This window comes from Chiroxiphia lanceolata, chromosome 8 (assembly GCF_009829145.1).
Source record: "Chiroxiphia lanceolata isolate bChiLan1 chromosome 8, bChiLan1.pri, whole genome shotgun sequence".
Taxonomy (NCBI): Eukaryota; Metazoa; Chordata; class Aves; order Passeriformes; family Pipridae; genus Chiroxiphia; species Chiroxiphia lanceolata.
In genome coordinates, this window is record NC_045644.1 from 1,485,902 (window position 1) to 1,507,082 (window position 21,181).

Consider the following 21,181-nt stretch of genomic DNA (forward strand, 5'->3'; position numbering starts at 1 on the left):
GCACCATGCCCAGGAAACCTCACCAAAGGCATTGATCCCAGGGCATGTGCTTTTCAAGTGTCATTTATGGGAATGGAAACCAGATTAGTACTAGTAATGTGCATTTTTTGACTAGAAGTGTAACACACCTGCCCATCTGTCTGTCTGTCTGTCTGTCAGCCAGTCAGTCTGTCTCCCTGCTCTATTTTGCTTTTAGTTCCCTTTCTATGTACTGTTATTCCAACTGGCAACCAAATGGAAAAGAAAGGATGTGTTTTAAGAACGTGGTGCCTAACAATTTCAGTTGAGAAAAAGCTTTTAAAACGTTCCCATTGCACATTCACAACCCAGATTCCCTGGTGGTTAATCCTGGGGTGTGCATTTCCACTGTTGTGCTGGTGCTGAGAAACTGAGAGACAGACTCAGTGGTTTATTCATGCAAATTGTGCTTGACAGAGGTGGAAAACTAGGCTTGATCCACTGGAATTGATGGGAATCTGCACCCATATCAGCTGGTTAGAGCAGGGTGCTGATAACTCCAAGGTCCAGGGTTCAATCCCATATGGGCCATTCATTTAAGAGTTGGACTCGATGAGCCTTGTGGGTCCCTTCCAGCTCAGAATATTCTGTTATTCTGTGATTTCAGCAGGCTTAAAGGTTGTCTTCATTATTTGTAGCAGTTATTTGTTGTCTTTCCCTGCACCCCATTACTTCACACAAGATATTTTTGCTTCTGTGATCGAAAGGGGCTCAAACATTAATGGCAAGCTCCATCTTACCCTGCTGAAGCTGCTCTTGACCCTGCAGGATCTGCAGTCTGCCTTTGAACACGGGCTGGCTCAGTGACCCATATGGAAAGGATGCTGTTGCCTGAACCAGTAACTTTTAGAAGATACCATAAGTGTTTGGGGAGGGCTGGAATAACTCAGCAGAGTAACTCAGATTTCGTTGGGATGAGGATTGTCTCCTGCTGGTGAATAGCCTGTCTCAGGGCAGAGCATTCTCTCTTTGCTGTCTGACTGTGCTCCTGGCACAGGGCTGGGTGACCAAATGTCTCCTCTGACAGAACTGAGGGTCCCTCCCAGGCTCTGGACCCCACTCATGTTTTTCTGTGTGGTGACAATGTTGAGCTCACAGGATCTGGTTTGATCCTCCTGCTGCTGCTGCTAGAGAAAGAGTGGGTGGGTTGTTATCCCTCCTGCCAAAAATCTTTGTCCAAAATCAGCAGAGCCACATACGCCTTCTGGTTCAAGTGCAAACATATTTATGCAACTGTTTGTGGGATTTGACTTTCAAATAGAATTGCATGAGCAAGCTTCAATACAGCTGCTTTCAGAAAACAAATCAGAAGATCCATGTATATCACCAAACTGTGTTTAACTGTGAATCTGTTACAGTATTCTCCAAACATTTTTTCCATATCGGTCCAACTCTAAGGTTTAGACTGTTTCCATCTTCAGTGTAATGCTGCTGTGATGTGTGGAATTCATCCCTGTAGCCTAATAACATGAAAAGAGTGGAAATAAGGAAAGTTATACAAAGCAAATGCTGTCTGCATCTGAATAATTACATTAGATGTTCGATGATCAGGAGATTGAATTATGTTTGTTTTAAAAAAAAACAGCTGACAAGCAGAGAAAATTAAGTTGGCAGGACTTAAAACCAGTTTGGGGTAGTTCCATTGTCTCAAGTAAGCTTGATTGCATTTGTATTTTTAATTAATTAAACTTGGATAGTCAGTGCCAAAACAACGCTTGCTGTAACAGCACAGGCGAGGGTCTCCAAGTATTTTGTAGAAAATCCTAAATTCAAAGGGAAAAAAATCGACCAAGGCCAAAAAATATGTTCTCCCCCAGGACTTCTTATGTTAGGTCTTGAGCTTTCTGCAGCGATGAAGGCCTGGTTTGAACTGCAGACGTAGAATAAGGAATCTAAAAAGCCATTATCTTGTCATAAGTCATAACAATTTCTGTATCTTATTAAAAATAAGGAAAGCAGATGAAATATTTATGGTGAGAGAGAGTGTGTGTGCTTTTTGCCCCCAGCAAGAGAACTTCATCAGAGCCCTTGGCTTCAGAATCCCCGTCCGGCACCTGCAGGGCTCTGGGCCTGCCAAGGTAAACACTCTCCAAGACAGAGGCTACGCCATCATTTTTAATCTCTGTGAAGTGCCAGGTGAAGTTCTGGAGCAGTACAGTGGTTAATGTATAAAAAGACTCTGCTGTGCTCTCTTGGACTGGATTTCCGCTCCGGGAGTTTGCCTTGCGAGTAAATAGCAAGGAGCCACGGGGCTGTCCAGCAGCACTCTGGGCTCACACACCCCAATGGACTTATTCTGGCCACGCTGCTTTGAGGGAGGGCAGTGCCCTTAGCCCCATTTTATGAATACAATGTGCCACTGAGATCTGCAGGGCACAGAATATTAGTTGTGCCGGTAACTGAATTCCCACGGGAGCCTAGAGGCTTGTATCAGGTTTTTAGAACATCACTTACTGCCACAGTTCCTAGGAGTTTTTGAATGAGCTGAAATGTGACGTTTTTGTTCCTGTCTTGTGTTCTCTGACCATCTGGCTTGCCTCACTTCTTAAATGCATTGCTGGAGACAGGGCAAGTGGAGAGTCCTCAGCATCTCAACATCAGGTTTCCATCTTAAAACAAAGCCCCCCAAACCAACAACAAAAAAACCCCAAAGGAAACAACCCCCAAACCCCAGAAAACAACCGACAAGAAGGACAGGAAATTTCACTGTTGTTGCTTCAACCCATTCCTGCAACATTCCCAAGTAAGCATCACAGAAAAGAGATCCCTCACTGTGTTACTGTACTTGGCCAGGTTCTACAGTTTAAACAGCAATATCCATGTTTCTTCATCAGAAATGGTCCTGTATTGGCAGTTTCTCAAAGAGAATTGCAGTTTTTCACTGCAAGTGCATGTGTTCCCAGCAAAGTTCATGAAGTCCTGACTGGCCATGGCACCTCCAGGGCTGAAAACCACTGAAAACCAGGAAGAATAAGAAGGTAATAAGTGGGTCTACAGAAGTCTTGCTTTTGAACACAAGGATTATCTTTTGTATTGAAGCACATTTATTAGAGATGGAAAACTGCCTTTTGTAGAATGCAAGAGCTGATGTTCCAGCTTTCCAGATTATTCTGAAATACAAGAGCAACACAGACACTGTTAATAATGCAATCAAAGCAATTTAAATCCTTTTAAAGCATCCACAAAGGGTCCTTTGATAAGAAGCAACTTTCATCAACCTGAAAGACTAGGCAGCTTAGTATGTGCTGTTGATTAAGTTTATACGTAGAAAGTGGTAATTCCACTTTTGGCTGGAGAAGAGCAGCAGTAAATTATAAGACATCTTTATAAGCACCACTGTTAGACTTGCTGGTTTAAAATGAAAAATGCATTTATATTAATATAGCTCTAAATGAGGTTATTCAGTGTTTAAAGATGCAATTTGTTTTCCATTAGTACTCTGACTGGACACAAAGCAATTCTGCAAACTCCAAAGGCTTTGGTGTTCCTTTTTCGACAAAAAGAAGGAAATTGCTGCAAGTGCACAGTGTATGATGGGCTGTGAGAATCTGTTTAGTTCAGGTGTGCTGCATATATTTTAATCTTGCTTTTAGTTCTTGCCTTTGCCCTCCATTTCGTTGTGTGCCCCTGTAAGGGAGCTTACATGAAGAAGGCAGAGATGGGCAAAAAACCCCAGAAGTGGTTTTAGATTTGGGCTGAGCTGGTTAAGATCTCTTTTAGCACCATTCCCCCTGAGTTGATTGAGGAGGGAGGCATACAATTCTGGGACATCTCTAGCTGAGGTTTCCATCCCAGGAATGGTGGGAACCACTTTGACAGGCCTCAGCCCTTTGGAAAAAGAAAGTTTTTCTTTTCTTGGGAACTGACTGCTGACTGCTGGCCCCTCAGGCTCTGATGCTGCTCCTGTTGTCCAGCCTGAATTTGTATTCAAATGCTTTCTTCTTCCATTAATTTGGTGTGGCTTCTGTTGTTCTGGACCAAAGCAGGTGAGAGCAAGAGAGCAGCAGACAAATAATATAGACTTGGAACAACATCTAAAGGACTTTAATTCCCCTTAAAGAAAGAAAATAGTGAGGGGGAAGATGAGTTCTTGTCTTGGGTCATTGAGCATGAGCGGGAAGTGAACAATTAAGTCTTCCTAGATCCTCCTTGGGGTTTCCAGATGTCAAAGAGGATTTGTTTGGTTTGCTTGTGGGATTTTGTTGTTGTTGTTTTCTGGATGGTTTATTTTTTAGGCAGCAGAATTACTTTGCACTTGGATCTTAGTTTTCTTCCAGGCTGATTTAATGCCAAAGATAGCAGAGAAGGATGGAGAGACCAAATGTTCCCATGCAGCAGCATGGTGCCTTGTCTCCTTGGCCATTCTCCATGAATTTCTTTGAAATATCTTCTCCTGGGATTCCAGTGTGTTGGAAAATAAAATGCTACTTAATAGATAGTACAGAAGTACAATCATTGGCCGCACCAGCAATGGCTAGAAAGCCAAAAAGATGTTCCTGGCTCCTGTAGACCAGAAAAGTGAGATTTAAACTGAGTTCATCCCTCCCCACAGACGTGTACAGGAGGAAGCCTCACCAGCTGACTGCAGGGGTTGGATTAGCAGCCCTTCAGAATGAGTTGCAGAAGTGTAACTTTTTATAGCAGTCTCACTTAGACACCTACAGTTTACACTGAATATCAGAAAAGCCTGGTTTTCAGCCAAGAGTCATCACCCAGTTTTGTAGCTCAGCACTAACCCATCAAGACCCACAGGTATATTGCAGATGTGAAAGAGGAGGGGGGACCTGGTCTCTCTGCAGACCACTGTTTATCTCCAGAATGGCTAAGGGGGTATTTTGAGCCAGCCAGAAAATGCAAGGTATTTAAATGGGAAATTAAGACAAAAAATCTTCACGAGGCACAGGGTGTATTTTATCTAATTCAAATATTAGATTTTCCCCCCCTTTAATTGAAAGTCAGGGATTTTGTCATGAGCAGCTTTCGTTACCTTGTGTGGTATTTTTCACTTCATCAGTGGTATATTTGATCAGTATGAAATTTTATTAATAGGATTATTTTTCCTAGGCATGTGCTCAGATCTTTTTCTGAACCTTTCCAGGGTATCTGTCGGGGAGCAGATCTGGCCATAGGCTTTGAATGGTGATGGAGTATTCTGGGCAGGTGTAACTATTTTGGTATGTTCTCAGTGCTGGGTGCTCTAAGAAATTAGTATTTCAGTACATAAGCTATGAAGTAAAGAGGGAAACGAATCATTAGAATTTAGAATAAACACCATTTATCTTTATTTATCTTATGAATGTTTATGACGGCATTTTGTGTAATACTTCTTCTATATTAATCTGTGTTGTTACTCTGTCAGAAAGATAAAGAACTCACTTGCATGTGCACGTTGTTTGCCAGTGATATTTTCTAAATAAAGAGTTTGGCGTCAGTGAGAAGTGTCTGCTTTCCCAGGGCTTTGACCCACCCAGCTTTTCACCCATGTTTTGGGTGACTTTGCAGGTGTTAAACAGGATTTCACTGAAGCAGGAGGGTCTGACTACCAAAGATATCGCTCTCAGAGCTGTTTTAGTTACACCTCATCATCTTAAGCATATGGTTTCACTTCCAAGTGTTTAACATTTCCATTTCCTCAGGAAATCATTCCTTCTATTTTTTAAACTTTTGAAACTGGATGGATATTTTTGCTGGCAGGCAGACCCGAGAGCGACACGGCGACCAGCCCCAGCCCCAGAGAGCCCCTGGCTGTGGTACCCACCGGCCTCCCCATCCTTCCCCTCCTGCTGCAGCTCCTGAGCACGGCTGGGGGTGCTTCAGCCAGGTCCCTGGGGTGCAGCCCGCTGTTAAAACACTCCTGCTTTCCTTACTCTAGTAAAACTACCCACTCCTTTTTTCAGCTTTAGCCGCGAGAGATGTTTTTCTTTCTCAGCCCGCTCTGGGCCCATGCATCCCAAGAATTAGTTGAGCACAGACTGCTTTAGCTGACTTAGTGAGGCCAGAGGCAAGATTGGGGCCTAAGAAAATAGTTTGTGTCACCTACAAGGAATGAAAGCATTTTCATCCCGTGTTTATTATCTGTGTTGGTATATCCAACAGTTACATGCACATGACAGAGGAGTGATGGCTCCAGGGGACTGCTCTGGCCGTTGTGTTTTCAGAGATTATTTCTGGTATTTCCTTCTTCCTCATGATGAACGGGTCACCCCTCTCACGTGTTGGCCAAGTTCTGTGCCATAGGAGGAAGTCTGTGCTCACATCTTCTTTATGGTGCATTTACCCACATATGTCACAGTGTTTAGCTGCTGGTTTTCTTTTCCTGCTGTGCTATGCAGTGCAGTTACGGATGTGCAATCTGCACGCTCATTTAGCTGGTGTCACTGGCCCTTTTGTGAGAGGATCATCCTCTGCTGCAGTGAGTGTCACCATGTCAAACAACTCTGATAAACTGACTGCATTCTGTACAACGAGCGTTGTCGCTGTGTATCAAATAGTGCTGTACAAGAGAAAATGTAGAGCAAACCAGCTGATTAAAGTGTTTGTTCCTTTCTGGTTTACTCCTGTTACAAATACAGACAGTCACAGTCTTTGCTGTGCTTGTTTAGCAGGAGGAAGCTCGCTGTGGGTTGGGGCTCCTGGAGGCATTGAGTCCTGCCATGAGCAGGCAGGGCCTATATTTTATTCTTACCCTCTCAAGAGTTAGTCAAGGGAGCAGAAAGCATCGTCAGACAGATGTAGTTAAACCTCCAGACCTCCCAGGAGAGCTCTCCTGAGCTGCTCAGCCTCTGGCTTCGTGCTGGCCCCTAGGGCTCTGTGAGTTGCTGTTTGCATCTGCTGACTCTTCCCTAACTGTGTCTGCATACCCCTTCACCTTCTCACTAGAAATGCTACTCAGTCAAGCAGCACAAGCTTGCACCACTCCCAAGGACACCCCCAAGGCTCCTCCACGTCCCAGCAAGCCCACTGGCTTTCTAGCCATGTGGATCTGTGTCATGATGTTCCGAGCTGAAGGCTCCAGCTCATGCAAACAAACCAGTGCCACAGGGTTGCTGCTGATAGTTAGACTGGAGGTCAAGGTAGAATTTACACTGATTTCAATCCAGTTTTACTTGCAAGAGAGTATTAAAGCATTGCAGCCTTCTGGATATATTGGGTGATATCCTGATCCAAAATGGACTGGCAATGCCAGCTAAAAAAGTTATGCTGGTACGTTGTCCCAAATTGCTTCAGAAGACCAGACCAGAGCAGAACCACCCTGAATTAAAAGCACAGTTCAGCTGGTCCCAACCCATGTCTCCAGTGGCCACCCTGTAAGTGCTTCAGGGGCCAGTTCCTGCTGTACAGCCACACCTGCACCCTGGTGCAGCACTGGGCAACTCCCTCCTTCCTCTCACGAGAGGAGGCCTTGGGTGCTCCTGCCCTCCTGTCCCACAGGGCAGCGAGTCCAACATCTCATACAGCATTTTGTCATTAGGACAGATGTACTCAGAGGGTGGTGAAGCCCTGGACCAGGTTGCCCAGGGAAGTTGTGGATGCCTCATCCCTGGAAGTGTTCCAGGCCAGGTTAGATGGGGCTCCAAGCAACCTGGTCTAGTGGAAGGGGTTGCTGCCCATGGCAAGGGTATGGAACTAGATGATCTTTAGGATCCCTTCCAACCCAAACCATTCCATGATTCTATGATGTCCTGTTTTTGGAGAACATGATCCCCATGGACCTGTGATAAGTGAGCCCTTTGGCGTGGTGCCTCCATGGCAAAGGTGAGCTCCATCAAAGACATGTACCTGCATCCCTGGAGTGCAGAGAGCTGAAGGGCAAAGGGGGAATAAAAGGCATTGCAGGAGCCACTCCAGGCCTGAGAGAGAAGTAACCAAGGCACTGACAACTTGTGTGGGTTTCGTATGTCTGTTTGCAGGGCTGTGTTATGTGTTTAGAAGCTGGTTGTTTCCATAATAACAGCAAGTGCCATATGGCAGCGAGGAGGGTGGTGAGAAGAACGCCTAAGGAAACACAGTATGTTGTTTGACATGTGTGTATTTCTAGAGGAATAACGTGTCTCAAGCAAGTAGTGCTGTTCCAAGCAGGCTGGGGGAATTTTCTACTCTCACCAGAAAAATATCCAAAGCCCTCAGCATTTGTCCTGGTGCAATGCCAGCTAATGATGCCTGGCCCTTCGTCCTTGTTTTCCTGCAGATAGTCCTTGTGATGGGTAAAGGACCTCTTGCTTTGCTGCAAATGATGGTTCTGGATGCACCAGCACAGGACAATGGCATTTAAACATGAAGTTTTAGAGGAAATACTGTTCTATAAGGAGTGCTGTGTGGAACTGAAACGAGCCAGATGCCATATGCTCCATCCGTTCCTTAGCACTGAGCAAGTAAATAGCAGAAATTTTAAAACCTTTGAAAATGCATAGTTTATACTATAATTGTTTAGTAGAGAGTGAGCAGAGAATCTTTAGAGATTAGGGGCACTTTAGTGCGTATCTAGAAAGCATCCAGGAAGGTCTCCACAAATTACAAATTTTCCTGCCCTTTAATGTCTGACTCACATTTCAAGGTCTTGTAATTTGCTCCCCACATTCTCACAAACATCACCAGTACCTTTGAATACATTTCCACTGCAGAAAAATATGGAACTATTTTTTCACGAGACCTGAATGGCTTTTGCCTTTTGCCAGAATGAGTTCCACAAAATTCAGCCCCTCTTATCTGAGTCTTAAAGCCATTAATTATGTTTGTATTTGGATACCTGAAATGTGGTGGCGGGGAGAAGGATGTTGTTCTGATTTGAGGTCGTAGTTCTGCACTCATTTGCAATTCTCTAAACTCCTGAACAGTCCAGAAGACAAAGCTCTTCTCATTTTCATGCTTCTCTTCTTCTCTTTATTGCCTCTAGAGAGAGATTACTGCAGCATATGTGAAAAGCAGCCGATCGGAAGGCTTCTCTTTCGGCAGTTCTGTGAAACTCGACCCGAGCTCGAGTGCTGCATTAGGTTCCTTGACTCGGTGGTAAGTCAATTCTTGTGATATTTTGGGGTGCTTCCCAATGCTCTCCTGACAGAGGAGACTCCTCTGACCCGTAGGAATCCCTGTTCCATGGGGTGTGAGGGCTGGCCCCATCAGCAGCCCAGCATCACTGGCAGTAGAGGGGCAGTGCTGCACATGGGGTTGGTGCCAGCCTGGAGGGACACCAGGGTGGGATGAGGACAGGCACCCCCCCAGTGCTGGTGTGGCCTCCCTTCATGTCAAGCCCCAAGCAGCTGAGCTGCTGTGAGTAATGTCTTCTGATGTGGGTGAAGCCTGAAGTGCTGGGAGGCACTGGGAGGAAAGGGAATGTGATGAATGGACTGACAAGAGAGGATGAGGAATGTGATAATGCTAATATCTCTTACCAAGGCTTTTCATCTGTAGACTTCAGGGTGATTTACAAAGGATATCCTGAAAATTACCTTGTTTTTTCAAATAGGAGAGCAGAGGCACAAGGTATAGAAGTGACTTGATTGAGATCACTAGGAAACAAATCTCCATTTTCCGTCCCAGTGAGCCACTGAGCAACGCCCCCCAGCCCCAGGGGGACCTGATGCTCTTTCCCAGTCTGGCAGCACTTGGCCATGTGCACTGCCAGCTGTTCACAGTGGAAAAGTCTCCCAGTGACTTTCTTGCTGGGAACCTGTGAAAGGGGAGGTGTTGATCAGCCAAAAGGCTAAATCATAGCAGAGAGGAAGATGAACTTGTCGCTGCTGAGTGTGAGCGTCCACGGGGCTTCACTCCCTGGCTAACACTGACAGGCAAAAGCAAAACAGTGCATACCAACAGGAATACAATTGGTGTGTTTGTACTGTGGTGGTGAAGGTATTCTGAAGTATAGGGAGATGTGAAGATTGCACTTAAGTTGTAAAAGTAACAGTCTGGAAGGGGACATGTGGTCTCTTAAGGTTTATGTCAGTACTGCAGTAACTACAGCAAATCCACAGCGTCACAGAAAGTGTTGGATAAAGTCCTATTCCAATCAGTTTTAGGCAGTCATGACTTCTGCCTGTTATTCCTAGCACTGGCTATGATTTTCTCCAGTGAAAGGTGTAACCACCAAGGTACACGAAACATCTGGCAAATGCTCTGTGCAGCTGTGCTCAAGGCCAGCAGGCAGCAGGGGGCTTCAGGTACCCTGGATGTGTTTGTCCTGCACCAAGCCAGCATGAGACACCACCCACCCACCTCGGGGAAGGCACCCCACAGAAATGCCACACAGGGTGTAACACCTGCAGCCCCGAGGAGGTGGGTGATGGCCTTCCCCCTAGGAAGCTGCAGAAATCCTTCGAGAGACAGTCACAAAAGGCTGCTTGTAAACAGTTCTAATTTCAGACAGAAGTGACGGCGTCGCCCTCAGTTTGGGGAGGGTTGGCAGGGCTCTGCTCTTTTCTCACGCCTCCTCGCAGCAGCAGGCGTCACATTTTGGTTCCAGCAGCGCCCAGGGGCGGCAGAGAACAAGCCCCTGTTGTGTGAGCCCTGCATACACGCTCCGGGCATCCCACTGACAGCAGCAATAACATCTGGGCACAAGGAAACATCTCTGTCGGCCCCGGTGCCCCCCGAGCCCCGCGTGATCCCCGCGGCTGCAGCGCTGCCCGCAGCCTCTCCCGCGCCTCTCCCGCAGCCTCTCCCGCCTCTCCCGTCGCGCCGGCTGCCCGGCCACCCTCGGGCTCTGGGAATTGAGGGCACTGTGTCATTTCTTTCTCCCAAAGCCCTGTGGAGCACTGACAAGCACTGACACTCCGTGTCCTCTCCTCATCCGTGCGGCACAGACAACACCGGTCCTGCAAAAGCTGGTGGTGGGACTGGATTTGTTTTTCAAAGGTTTGTCTCCAAGCAAAGCCAGACTGATATTCCCAAATCCTTTTGCAAGGGGGTGCTTTGCACCCAATCCCATGTTGCTTTTTAGACCAGAGCTGCCCTGTATACCTTTACTGGGCTGGTGGTCTGTTCCCAGTTAGGCTCAGACTGGCAGTAGGATTTTGAGGATTTGATGAACAAAATGCCTGACTGTGTGGAGGTCTGAATATTTATCTTTCTCTCTTCTTTTTAACACTAATTAACAGCAGTCTCCTTTGTTTATTGATTTCAGATTCTGTACAGGCTTACTCCCAGCCCGTGAAAATCCCTGCATTAGGCAATGTTAAGGTCAAACAACACAGTCCATGGCCATTAAATTGGATGAGCGCTACTGAAATTTGCCCAGCAGGGTCACACTGTGTTGAGTGAGCAGTGGGATTCAGGCCAAGCCCTGTGTTAGGCAAAAAAGTCCTGTAATGAGACCAGAAGTTTGACTTTACAGCCCTATTCTGGGACCACCAGGAATGTGAAACCTTTTGGAGACCACCTGCTGTAACAAGCCCCAAGCAGGAGAAACCAAGAGCCTTAATTTTCTTTTGTCTTAGTTACTTTTCTGACATGAGATGCAAAACTTAGCTTTTGTGTAATATCAAACAAAAAGAAAAAATAAGGGGATAATATTTAGCTGTTCATGAGAGATTCACAGAGCTTCTTGCACGTAGAGAGGTAGGACCACCTCTCTTTTTCAGAGCCCATCTAAGTGACTTTACCAGGTCACACAGTAAGCCATTGGCAAAAGCCAGTAATTGATGCCTCCCCGTTTTTAGTACATTTGTTTTTAACCCGCTCAACTGCCTGCAAAGAAAGGAATGATCAGGACTTATGGGAAGAAACCAGAAGCTGAGTCAGACACTTAACAACCCACCAACATCCTTATGGAAGACTAAGTTTTGCAAGCTCTCTTACACCTGTGCTTCCAAAGGCTGGTAAAATCAACCAGACCCTGCAGACCAGAATCCGTAAAGAGACAAAAAAAAAAAAAAAAAATCCGTCTTGGCTGGGCATTTATATGAGCTGTTGTGTGAAATAACTAACCTGGTCTGATGTAGTCTCCTGAAAATCTAATTATGGCAGCATCTGGGGGTTTTTGCCTGTGCAGTACAGCAGTGGTTAGGCTGCTTTCTGAAGAAAAAGGGTTTGTATTGTTCAATTCTGTGTGCGTGTGGGTGTGTAGCTGTCAGTTCCCTCTGAAACCTGAAACCTTGGCCACTTCCAACCAGTAATTGTGATGAAAGTGCTCAGATGCACAAAGTTTCTACCTGCTTTCTGAGGAGAGTATTTGAGTAATAACTCACAACCAGCTGTAGCACAGACTATGACGATATATAAGCAGGAGGCCCCAACATTAGATGATGAGAGATCAAAACTAAGAGAGAAAATATTTAGTAAGAAGTACTGATGGCTGCAGCTCATGCCTCTAAACTCATCTGTGTGCCTGTAACCACAAAGATCCCATGGATAGCTCACCAAACCCTCCTGTAGCCATTCAGATGAAGGAACTACATGAACATAAACTCCTGTTGTTAAACAGAGACGGTTTAAGATTAAATCAGCTCCTCTATAAGCCCTTCACAAGGCATTCACGCACAACCCTGAAGCACACTTTGCTCTGCTTACAAATATTTTAGCGACATCGTACAACTTTGGAGCTGTTGAAAGACAACCATGAAAATAAAGTGCGAGTGGATATGTTTCCTGTGCTGAAAGGCAGATCAGTGAGCAGGGAAAGTGCTAGCAAGACATGTTTCCTTCTCTGCAGCCAGTGCTTCCAGGACAAGAGAGCAGCAGTTCAGTTCAGCAAGGACTTCTTGCTCCTGTCCCCTCCTCAACAGCACATTCCCAAGGTGCCAGCTCCTGACATTTCCCTCTCCTCTCCTGTGATTTTTATGTGCTGTTATAATGAAGACTTTAGCTTCTGGACTCCCTTTCCTGTTTCATCTACTCACATGCATAATTTTATTTTTTTTTTTCCAGGGGAGGGCTTTTAACATTTTAATGCAGACCAGATTTATATTGACTAGAGGAGAACGTGGCCCATTTTGGTCAAGGAGAAAACAACCTGACATTGTTTTCTCTCTAACCTGACCAATGTTATTTCTTTGCACTGAAGTCACACAGAAATACGTCCTCTGGAGGCAAATGGCCCCTGCTCGTGATATCTGGGCTCAGGGGCTGGGGTGACAGGCACATCTCCTCTGGTGGACTTTTCAGCTGAACGCTTCACTAGACATTGCACTTATCTGGGGTGAAAGGACGAGTGAGCATCCATTTAATGCCATTTATAAAAACCCTGTCTTGCTGTTAGGGAGACTTCATTCGGTTAAGTCCCTTACATGGTGTATAAACCATCTGTGTGTGTGTGTCTTAAAGCTGTTCAAGGCTTTTTCCATCAGAAATGCCAGTTTGTTGATATCAACAAACTCATTAACTCTAAACGTGTTTTTAAACAGTCAAAAGGGCTCTTTTTGCCCAGCCTTTAAGTATGAAAAATGTGGTTTCGAGTTCACTTTTCATTTAGAAATGTGAGTTATTATGAATCCCAGCTGTCTGGGGTTTGCCTTCCAATTTTTAGTCACAGATTTTAAATCCCCAGCGGAGGCAAGTGCAAGGACAGCCATTGAGGACAGAGCAATAACAGGGCAGAGCCTGGAGTCCAAGGAGGGAGTGAGGAGGAGCAGAGAGAGATTCTGGGGATAACAGAGGAGGGAGCTGAGAAAATGGAGGCGTAAAATTGGGACTGAAGTGCCACTAGCCTTCTGTAGGTGCTCAGAAGGTGACTTCACTGCTCCTGACTTGACCAAGAAGCCAAAACTGCTCTGGTGGGAGTATCTATTCCCATTTCCATCTCCTGGCGGGTACAAGGGACAACTCCTGTGGCTGTGCCACGCTGCTGCAGGCAACCATCAGCTACCTGCTGTGGGAGAGTGTCCTCCCAGATCTGCAGAGACATCTCTTTGGCTCTGTTTGTCAATTTTCCCATATTTTTAAGCCACACAGTTTCCAGATCTCAAGCAATATTAAGATGAAAATAAAATACGAGATAAGTTGGTGTGCCAGCATTAAAGCTGCTGATGCAAGTGCCTGTGGGGTCCCTGTGCCATTGCCCTGGAAGCTCTCCAGCCATCACAGGCAGCCTCCAAACCTCTTGCTCAGCTGTCCCTGAGCCCATGGCCCCATCCCACAGCCAGCCATAGGCTAGATGTTTCTCCCTTTCCCAGCTGAACTGCATTTTCCCATCCAATCCCACTCAGCCCATCCCAAGACCAGCTGCTTCAAAAGGAAGGACACTTCACACCCTGATGCCCCCGTTCAGCTTCTAGGGGAGAAGGAGCCACCAAAGTAAGTACTACCTCAAAAAAAAAAAAAACCAGCAGCCAAAAGAAAAGTTAGCAGTAAACAGCAGCCAGCCCACATCCTCTGGCCATTTGGACTGAAGGATCTGCTCCTGCCCACAGAAAGAGCCTTCCCTGAGCCCGTCCCATGGAGTCAGGGTGATTGTAAATCCTCCTCTCGTTTATGAGCCATGAATAGGGCCCTGTCTGACCTAACTGGGGCATGGAGAAGCTATTAGACTTCAGAGCAGGAGCCTTGAAACACATGCCTGGATTCATCAAAGGAATAATGGAAAATATTTTGTTCCACGTGGATTTTAAGCAACGCTGTTATTTCTAGCAATTAGGGATTTGCAAACTGTAGCTGTGCTTTTGAGTATTGTGGAAGAAAGGGATGGATCTTGTGATTTAAGCACAGGACTCAGAGTTGAGGACCTTGATGGCTTCCCAGGGAGGTGGCAGGGGGAGCATGGGGGCATCCCTGTCTATCTCCTGTAATAACAGTTCATGGCTGAAAATATACCAGTATCTGTTGCTGAATAGCTTGAAAGTGGCACTGAAGGGAGAAATAATAATGAACTAAGAAACAAAATTAGACAGGCTTCTAGTACAGAACTGCAGTGAAATCAGCACTGTTCACAGTTGGAGCTTGTGGTTCCTTCTCACATCCTCACTTGTCTGTCACTTCCCACCTTCACCACCACTGTGTCACATTTTCTGGGAATGCAAATGCAAGTATAATTAAACTTTCCTTTTATTCCTTCCTAACTATCTTGAGACAGAATGAGACACTCTGTATATATGTGTGTGTGTGTGTGTGTGTGTGTGTGTGTGTGTGTGTGTGCCTTTAGCTCTACATATGTTGTATCCCATCAGGAATTTTATTTCAAAACACTGATCCAATCCCTGCAGAATTTCTTTCTTCTGGACTGTCCTGGTTCATTTCCTGTTGTACAATTTGGGTGGGATGTCAATGTTATAGGTTATCTGTAGCAAAAAGGATATCAAATTTTTTGACATCTCCCTGGTGCACTTCAAATAGCAGATGATGACTTATAATCAGGTTTTATTTGTTAGGAAGCCAATATGTTACCAGGATCCAGAGTTTAAAACCAAATAAAGGAGAGAGAAGTTGTCATTATTGGATAAATTGTAAATAGCATTGAGTGGAGGACTCAGAAGATCTCCTAGATGCTTCCATGCTGAGACAGTGCCAAGCAGTTTCCCTTTCCTTGCAGTCTTCTGCATGGACAGTTACATTTAAGTACAAATGTTTTCTTTCACTAAAATGCATTATTTCTGTTTTCTTTTACATGAAAAGCATTTAGTTTGTCTGTGAACCTAACCATAAGCTGTAAGGTCCAAATAAGAGGCAACTTTCAGCTTTAAAAAATCTGTTCTTTTGTTTCACTTGCTATTCCTCTATTCCCTAGCAAGGAATCATAGAGAAAGATGCTGTTAAGATGCTGTAAACATTTGAGAGTATCTGTGATCTAAGAGCTGAAATGACACATACTCAGATACCATCTAAAAGGACAGGAAATAGGATGATTTTTTTTTTTAAACCTTGATATTAAGTTTTATGAGAACATAAACAGTTTCATGACCCAAAATGGTCACTAAAAGAGAAGTACTGTACTTGTGGGTTTTAGGTTTTGGTGTATTTGTCATCAGTAATACAGTTTTTTTCTTTTATTTGTGGTCATTGTCATTTCCCAGACAAAATCAGGTCGTAATTCCAGGTTGTTCAAGCAACCTGCTCTGTGTGTGTGTGTGTAAATATGCAGCTTCAGGCTGGAGCTACAATAGCCAGCTGAGCACTGGCTGGATAGATGGGGAATAGCATTATTACTACATTGTGGTTTCCATGTCATTCCTGGGTTTGCTTAGCTGGGGTATCCATTACAGCCTGCCTTCAGATTTATTGCACCCAACTCGGAGCAGTACATACATCTTCCAGTGGGCAAGAGTTCTGAAATTTGTTCTTCCAAGTGTTTGCCAGTTCAGTCTGATTTACCTTCTTTTTTTCTTTTTTTTTTTTCTTTTTTTTTTTAAACTTCCTCCTCATTTATCACTGCAGACAGCTTGTATTGGACCAGGTTATTTAATTGGTTTGGCAGGATTTTCTGGGATCCTCTTTTTAATACAGTCATGAAAGCTGTTAGGCTCTCTTCTTTTCCTTTTTTTTTTTTTTTTCCTTGAAAATACTCAGATCCAAAGGCTAAAGCTTTATATTCTGGGCAGTGCCAAGCAGGAATGTCATTAAGAACTTGTTGTCATTTAGCCACTGGGGTCCCATGCAGCACGTGTTTCCTTCGAATGCCTGCCATGGATCCAAAGCTTTAACTGAAGTGATTAATATCTTCATGGTGCACAAATAGTGCTTCTTTTGTTTGTTCTGTAAATATGGTCCTGAAACTCATCAAAAGTCAGTAGTGCTACAATCCATAGGATAATCAGAATTTTAAAATGTAGGCAAACTTTATGTGTGAGATGCTCCTTTTTTTAATGCGCTAGGGAAGCCAAAGAGAATTTGACTCACAGTGTCTATTCCTCTAAATGGCCTCTCTTGTTTAGTCTTGAGCCTAAAAAATCTGCCTTCTGAAGGGAATGGGTCAAGGATCACTGAAAGTGATGGGCAAGTGTCTGTCTCTGCTTTGCACAAGTATTGTTGGACCAAGGGGAAGATGTAAATACATGGGAGAGACACGTTCAACCCAAAAGACAATATATTGAAGGGATTCACCTGGCACTTGAAATACCACTGTGGCAAGAGTAACAAACATTCACTTTCTCTGCTACTCAGAGAAATAATTTTACCTTCTGTGCCCACCTTCCTTTTGAGCAAAACCAAATGAAGTCGACGTCTCTTGTCGCTGAACGCTTTCTGAAAGCTGGTTTGGCAAGGCTATGAAATATAAATGAATTAAATTGTATTGGTGTTAATTAAGAGACACAGCCTCAGAAAATGCACCACTAGGATTTGGTCAAAACAAAGTGGCAGGTTTTTAATAAGAGTGTGTATAGAGGTTTTACTTCCACCAGAAAATGATATTTATCCTTTGGATTTTTCATACAGAGTGTTCTGTTAAGGCCACATCCAAAATGAAGTTATAATGGTGAAATATGAGTGCAAATATTGACTTTTATTTTTTATATGTCTGTTCCAGGCGGAATATGAAATTGCTCCAGATGAAAAGCTGGGAGAGAAAGGAAAGGAAATCATGATGAAATACCTCACCCCAGAGGTAAGGGGCAGCCAAAGTGGCATTACTGAAGGAATGCTGCAAGGCACACCTTTGCTAAACAAGGTTGTTATAGGCTTTGTAAGCCAGACTTCTAAAATTTATGGTGGCAATCTCCAGTGAATAAACCTGCGAGTCTTATACAAATAGTCAGAGACAAAAAAAAATTATAATGCAATCCAAAAATTGACTTCTAAGGACGAACTTGAGCTTACCAGGGGCTTAATTCATCTGTGGACAAGCAGGGGACTTCTCTAGTTTCTTAGTGTGGGAAGCTCTGTGTCTGTGGTGTAATGCAAGAGACCTCAGTGCTACCAACAGATGCCCCAATTATTTCCTGTCCAGCTCAGGAGTGGTGGTGGCATTTCATGTACTGTTGTGTGGAAAGGACTGGCAAAACATGGTCTTTCGTAACACTGTGTTTTGGTACAGAAGTTCCCACTCCTCCCCCAGCACCGTTTTCCCCGGGGCATCCAGAGACGTGCAGGACTGGCAGGAGACAGCAGGGTTTGGAGCTGGGAGGTGCTGTGCTGGTTCTGAGTGTTGCCTCTGGGGGCTGTGGGCAGGACAGGAGCTCATGGGAGCAGCTGTGTCCACAGGGTGGCACTCCAAACAGACGTACAGATCCGCTGCTGGAATTTGGGACAGGCTGCGCTGGGACTGACTCTGTTTTGGGGCGGTTACCATCATTTCCTGACCGCGTTTCACCTTTGCAACAAAAGTCGCTGCCAGGAAGCAGTAAACATCCGACTTCAAACACAAGAGCAATCCTAGGATTTTTCCTAAGTTGCTTTCGTAAGAGTAATCAAAGATGCACAACTGCTGCTTCAACTGTTTTACAAGAGAAATATGTTTGACCTTCAGGAGAATTAATGGCATTTTTGGCAGATGTCTTTCTCGAGTGTTTAAATGGTACAATGTGTTTTGGAGGTGCAGGGGCAGAGCAGACCACTCTTTTTCCAGTCAGTCATTTTCCTACAATAAATTTCGGTGCATACTTTCGGTTATCTCAGGCTGCACTTTGGGATCTGGTTTCATTTACTGAGCCTGGCTGGTTTCATGTGCAGCCATTGAGCACTGCCAGTATGAGTTCCTGCTGCCCATTCATTAGGGGCATGAAGTTCCACTGCTTTTTAAATCCACCAGAGTGACCTTTTGTTTTAAAATCTCTGTCAGCGGAGGAACGAGGGACAAATACCGAGGAAAAATGTTTCCCACTGCTCCAGTCCCCTTCTGGAATTGGGGAAAGGCATTTTGCTGATAGCAGAGCCGGTGAAGTGAGAGAAGGGTAGCACTGCTTCTCTTCAACCAGTGATGGTGAGGGTTTCCAGATGCCACAGCCCTTCCCTGCTGTCCCATGGCACTCCTGCCATCCCTAGTGCAGCCAGAAGCACATGGAATAGCTTAGTGAATGTGCAGTGAAGACCAATCTGAGAACAGTTGCTTCTTCATCCAGAAAAAGTGGTTACTGGACGGTAAATTGTGTTACAGGAAGGAAAAATACTGGGGCTCCAGAGCTGGAGTTTCCATTCTCTGCCTGTACTTCTTATTTGACTTGTGCCTGTTTTTTTCAGTATGTAAAATTGGCACAGCATATTTTCAGTCAGTCCTGGAACTTTCCTGGTACTTGCAAGTTACCTTAACAACTTTGGGCAGAAGGAAACTAGATGACTTCCAGTGATCCCTTCCAACATGCTCCTTCATGTGTAGCCTAAAACTGCCTCTCTGGTGGTGGTGCTTTAATGTCTGCATTGGTCTTGCTGCACTTTTTTTCCTTAGTGAGAAACTTCTGCCTCTTCCCAGAGCACTGTGTAAGCCCTGCATAGCAGAAAATACTTCCTAGAGGCAAGGTTGACTGTCCCATAACAGTGGGTTGAATCCTAGATTTTCTGACAGGTTTCCCACACAACAGATGCTTAAAAAACTAGAGCAAGGCCTGGATTAATCTAATATTGTTTTGGATACCTGACTAAGGTACTCAGGTTAGGAGTACAGTTGGCCTACTGCCCTTTCTTGCAAGAAAGAGAAATAAGTATCTCCAAAGGACACATTTCAAGCCAGTAGAAGTCAGTGATTCAAAACCAGGTTAGATTCTTGCAGTCCAAAGGGATGAATCTGGACCCAAGTACCCTAATGGAATATCATCCTGGCCAGCAAAGAAACCTTATTTTCATTAGGATCTGCATTTCTCCATTTGGTTATCAGTCTCTTGAAAGACAGAAATTGCCACTGATTCCACAGGCTTCTGCTTTCAGCTGAACACTTCTTTTAAGTGGGTGTATGTCTGTGCTTCAAAGAACCTGATTGTCTTAATATAAAAATAGTGTGACATACAGCTTGACTGATAGAATAAAATTGTAGGTTTAGTTCTTGGACAGATAATTTAGTCTTAGAATGTGAAGAGTATTTTTCTCAGAGTGCAGGATCAGAAGCAAAATTAAAACAAAAAGTAGACTTCATGCTCTTTAGTATTTATAAATAGTTTTTAGTTCTTTCTAAGGTTTTTAAATGTCATACATATTTAACATACAATGTGTCAGTGTATCATCATTCTAAAGTGTGTTCCTTTGCATAGGGAACATGAATTTTATTTAATCAAACATATACTACTTGCACAGCAGAAAGGACAAGAAGGTCCTTTCCCAGGTGAACAGACATCCCACCAGTACTTACAGCCCATGTGACTCATGGAGTCACTGCCTGGAGATGGTGCCACACTGCACCATCACCACACTCCAGCCACTGGGAGCAGTGAATTCCCACCTGGAGAGCTCTGGGTGAGAACACTCAGCATCAGCCCCGAGGCCACTAAACAAACCCAACACTTGCCAAGATGGTAGAGTGTGGGGTGGTGCTTTTTCAAGTGATCACAATTCAGGCTCTTCACAGCCCTGACATCCTGAACTGCTCCCTTGTGCTCGCTGGGGAGCTGACAAGAGGCCAGAAACATTTTGTCCCATTTGGCGCCAGGGGTGGCACGAGCAGGCTGGGCTTCCACCATCTCCCTGACCCACAGGCAACAGCCATGACAAATACTGAGCATGTCCTGGCACCTGGAAGGGAACATGGGTGGTTCAGGCCTCTCAAAGAGGTGGCACAGAGGAACAACCTCCCTAAGGATGTGGCAGAGTCCTCATCACCGGAGCTTTTCAAGATGCCATTGGACAGGGCACTGGATAATCTCATCCAGGCCCCCTTTCCCATGACAGGTTGTACCAGACAACATTCAAAGGTCCCTTCCACCCTGAGCTGTTCTACAATTCTGGGTACTCAGGTCCTCACCTAGGAAGACATTAGTATTCCCTCTCTCTTGCCTGGAGTTCTCTGACACAGTCACGTCCCCCAGCCCGTTCTGGAGTGTTTGATGGCAGGGAAATGTAAGGAGCACATGTGATCTTCATGCTGAGGATGCCTAAATATGAGCATTTTTAGGGCTTCCTTAGCAGCTTCACTTGAGTGGTGAGCAGGAGAATGAGAACCCACAGAAGAGTTGTCCTGTAACTGGACACACCCTTGAAACCTCCTCTGCAGAACTGCTCTTTTTTCAGGCACAGGAGCAGCTCAATGGCTGCCACACCAGCAAGGCCAAAGGTTTTTTGACTGGAGTCTTGCTTCTTTAAGCAATTTGCTTTATGCTTTAACAATTGCCATGAAAAAGGCACTTAAAGCTGCCTCCTTGACTTAATAAGCCCATAAGGC

At 44.8% G+C, this 21,181-nt stretch overlaps 1 protein-coding gene across 2 annotated transcripts in view; it reads left to right on the plus strand.

Annotated features, from left to right (window-relative positions):
- Nucleotides 1–21,181, plus strand: part of GRK5 (G protein-coupled receptor kinase 5) — a 156,889-nt gene that overhangs the window by 89,529 nt on the left and 46,179 nt on the right. For both annotated transcript variants that reach the window (XR_004358258.1, XM_032694742.1), the window contains exons 3-4: nt 8,912–9,024; nt 17,408–17,485. Coding sequence is in view for 1 of the 2 variants with exons in the window: in XM_032694742.1 (XP_032550633.1) it covers nt 8,912–9,024; nt 17,408–17,485 (191 nt within the window). In the remaining variant the exon portion in view is untranslated. The remainder of the gene's footprint in view (nt 1–8,911; nt 9,025–17,407; nt 17,486–21,181) is intronic.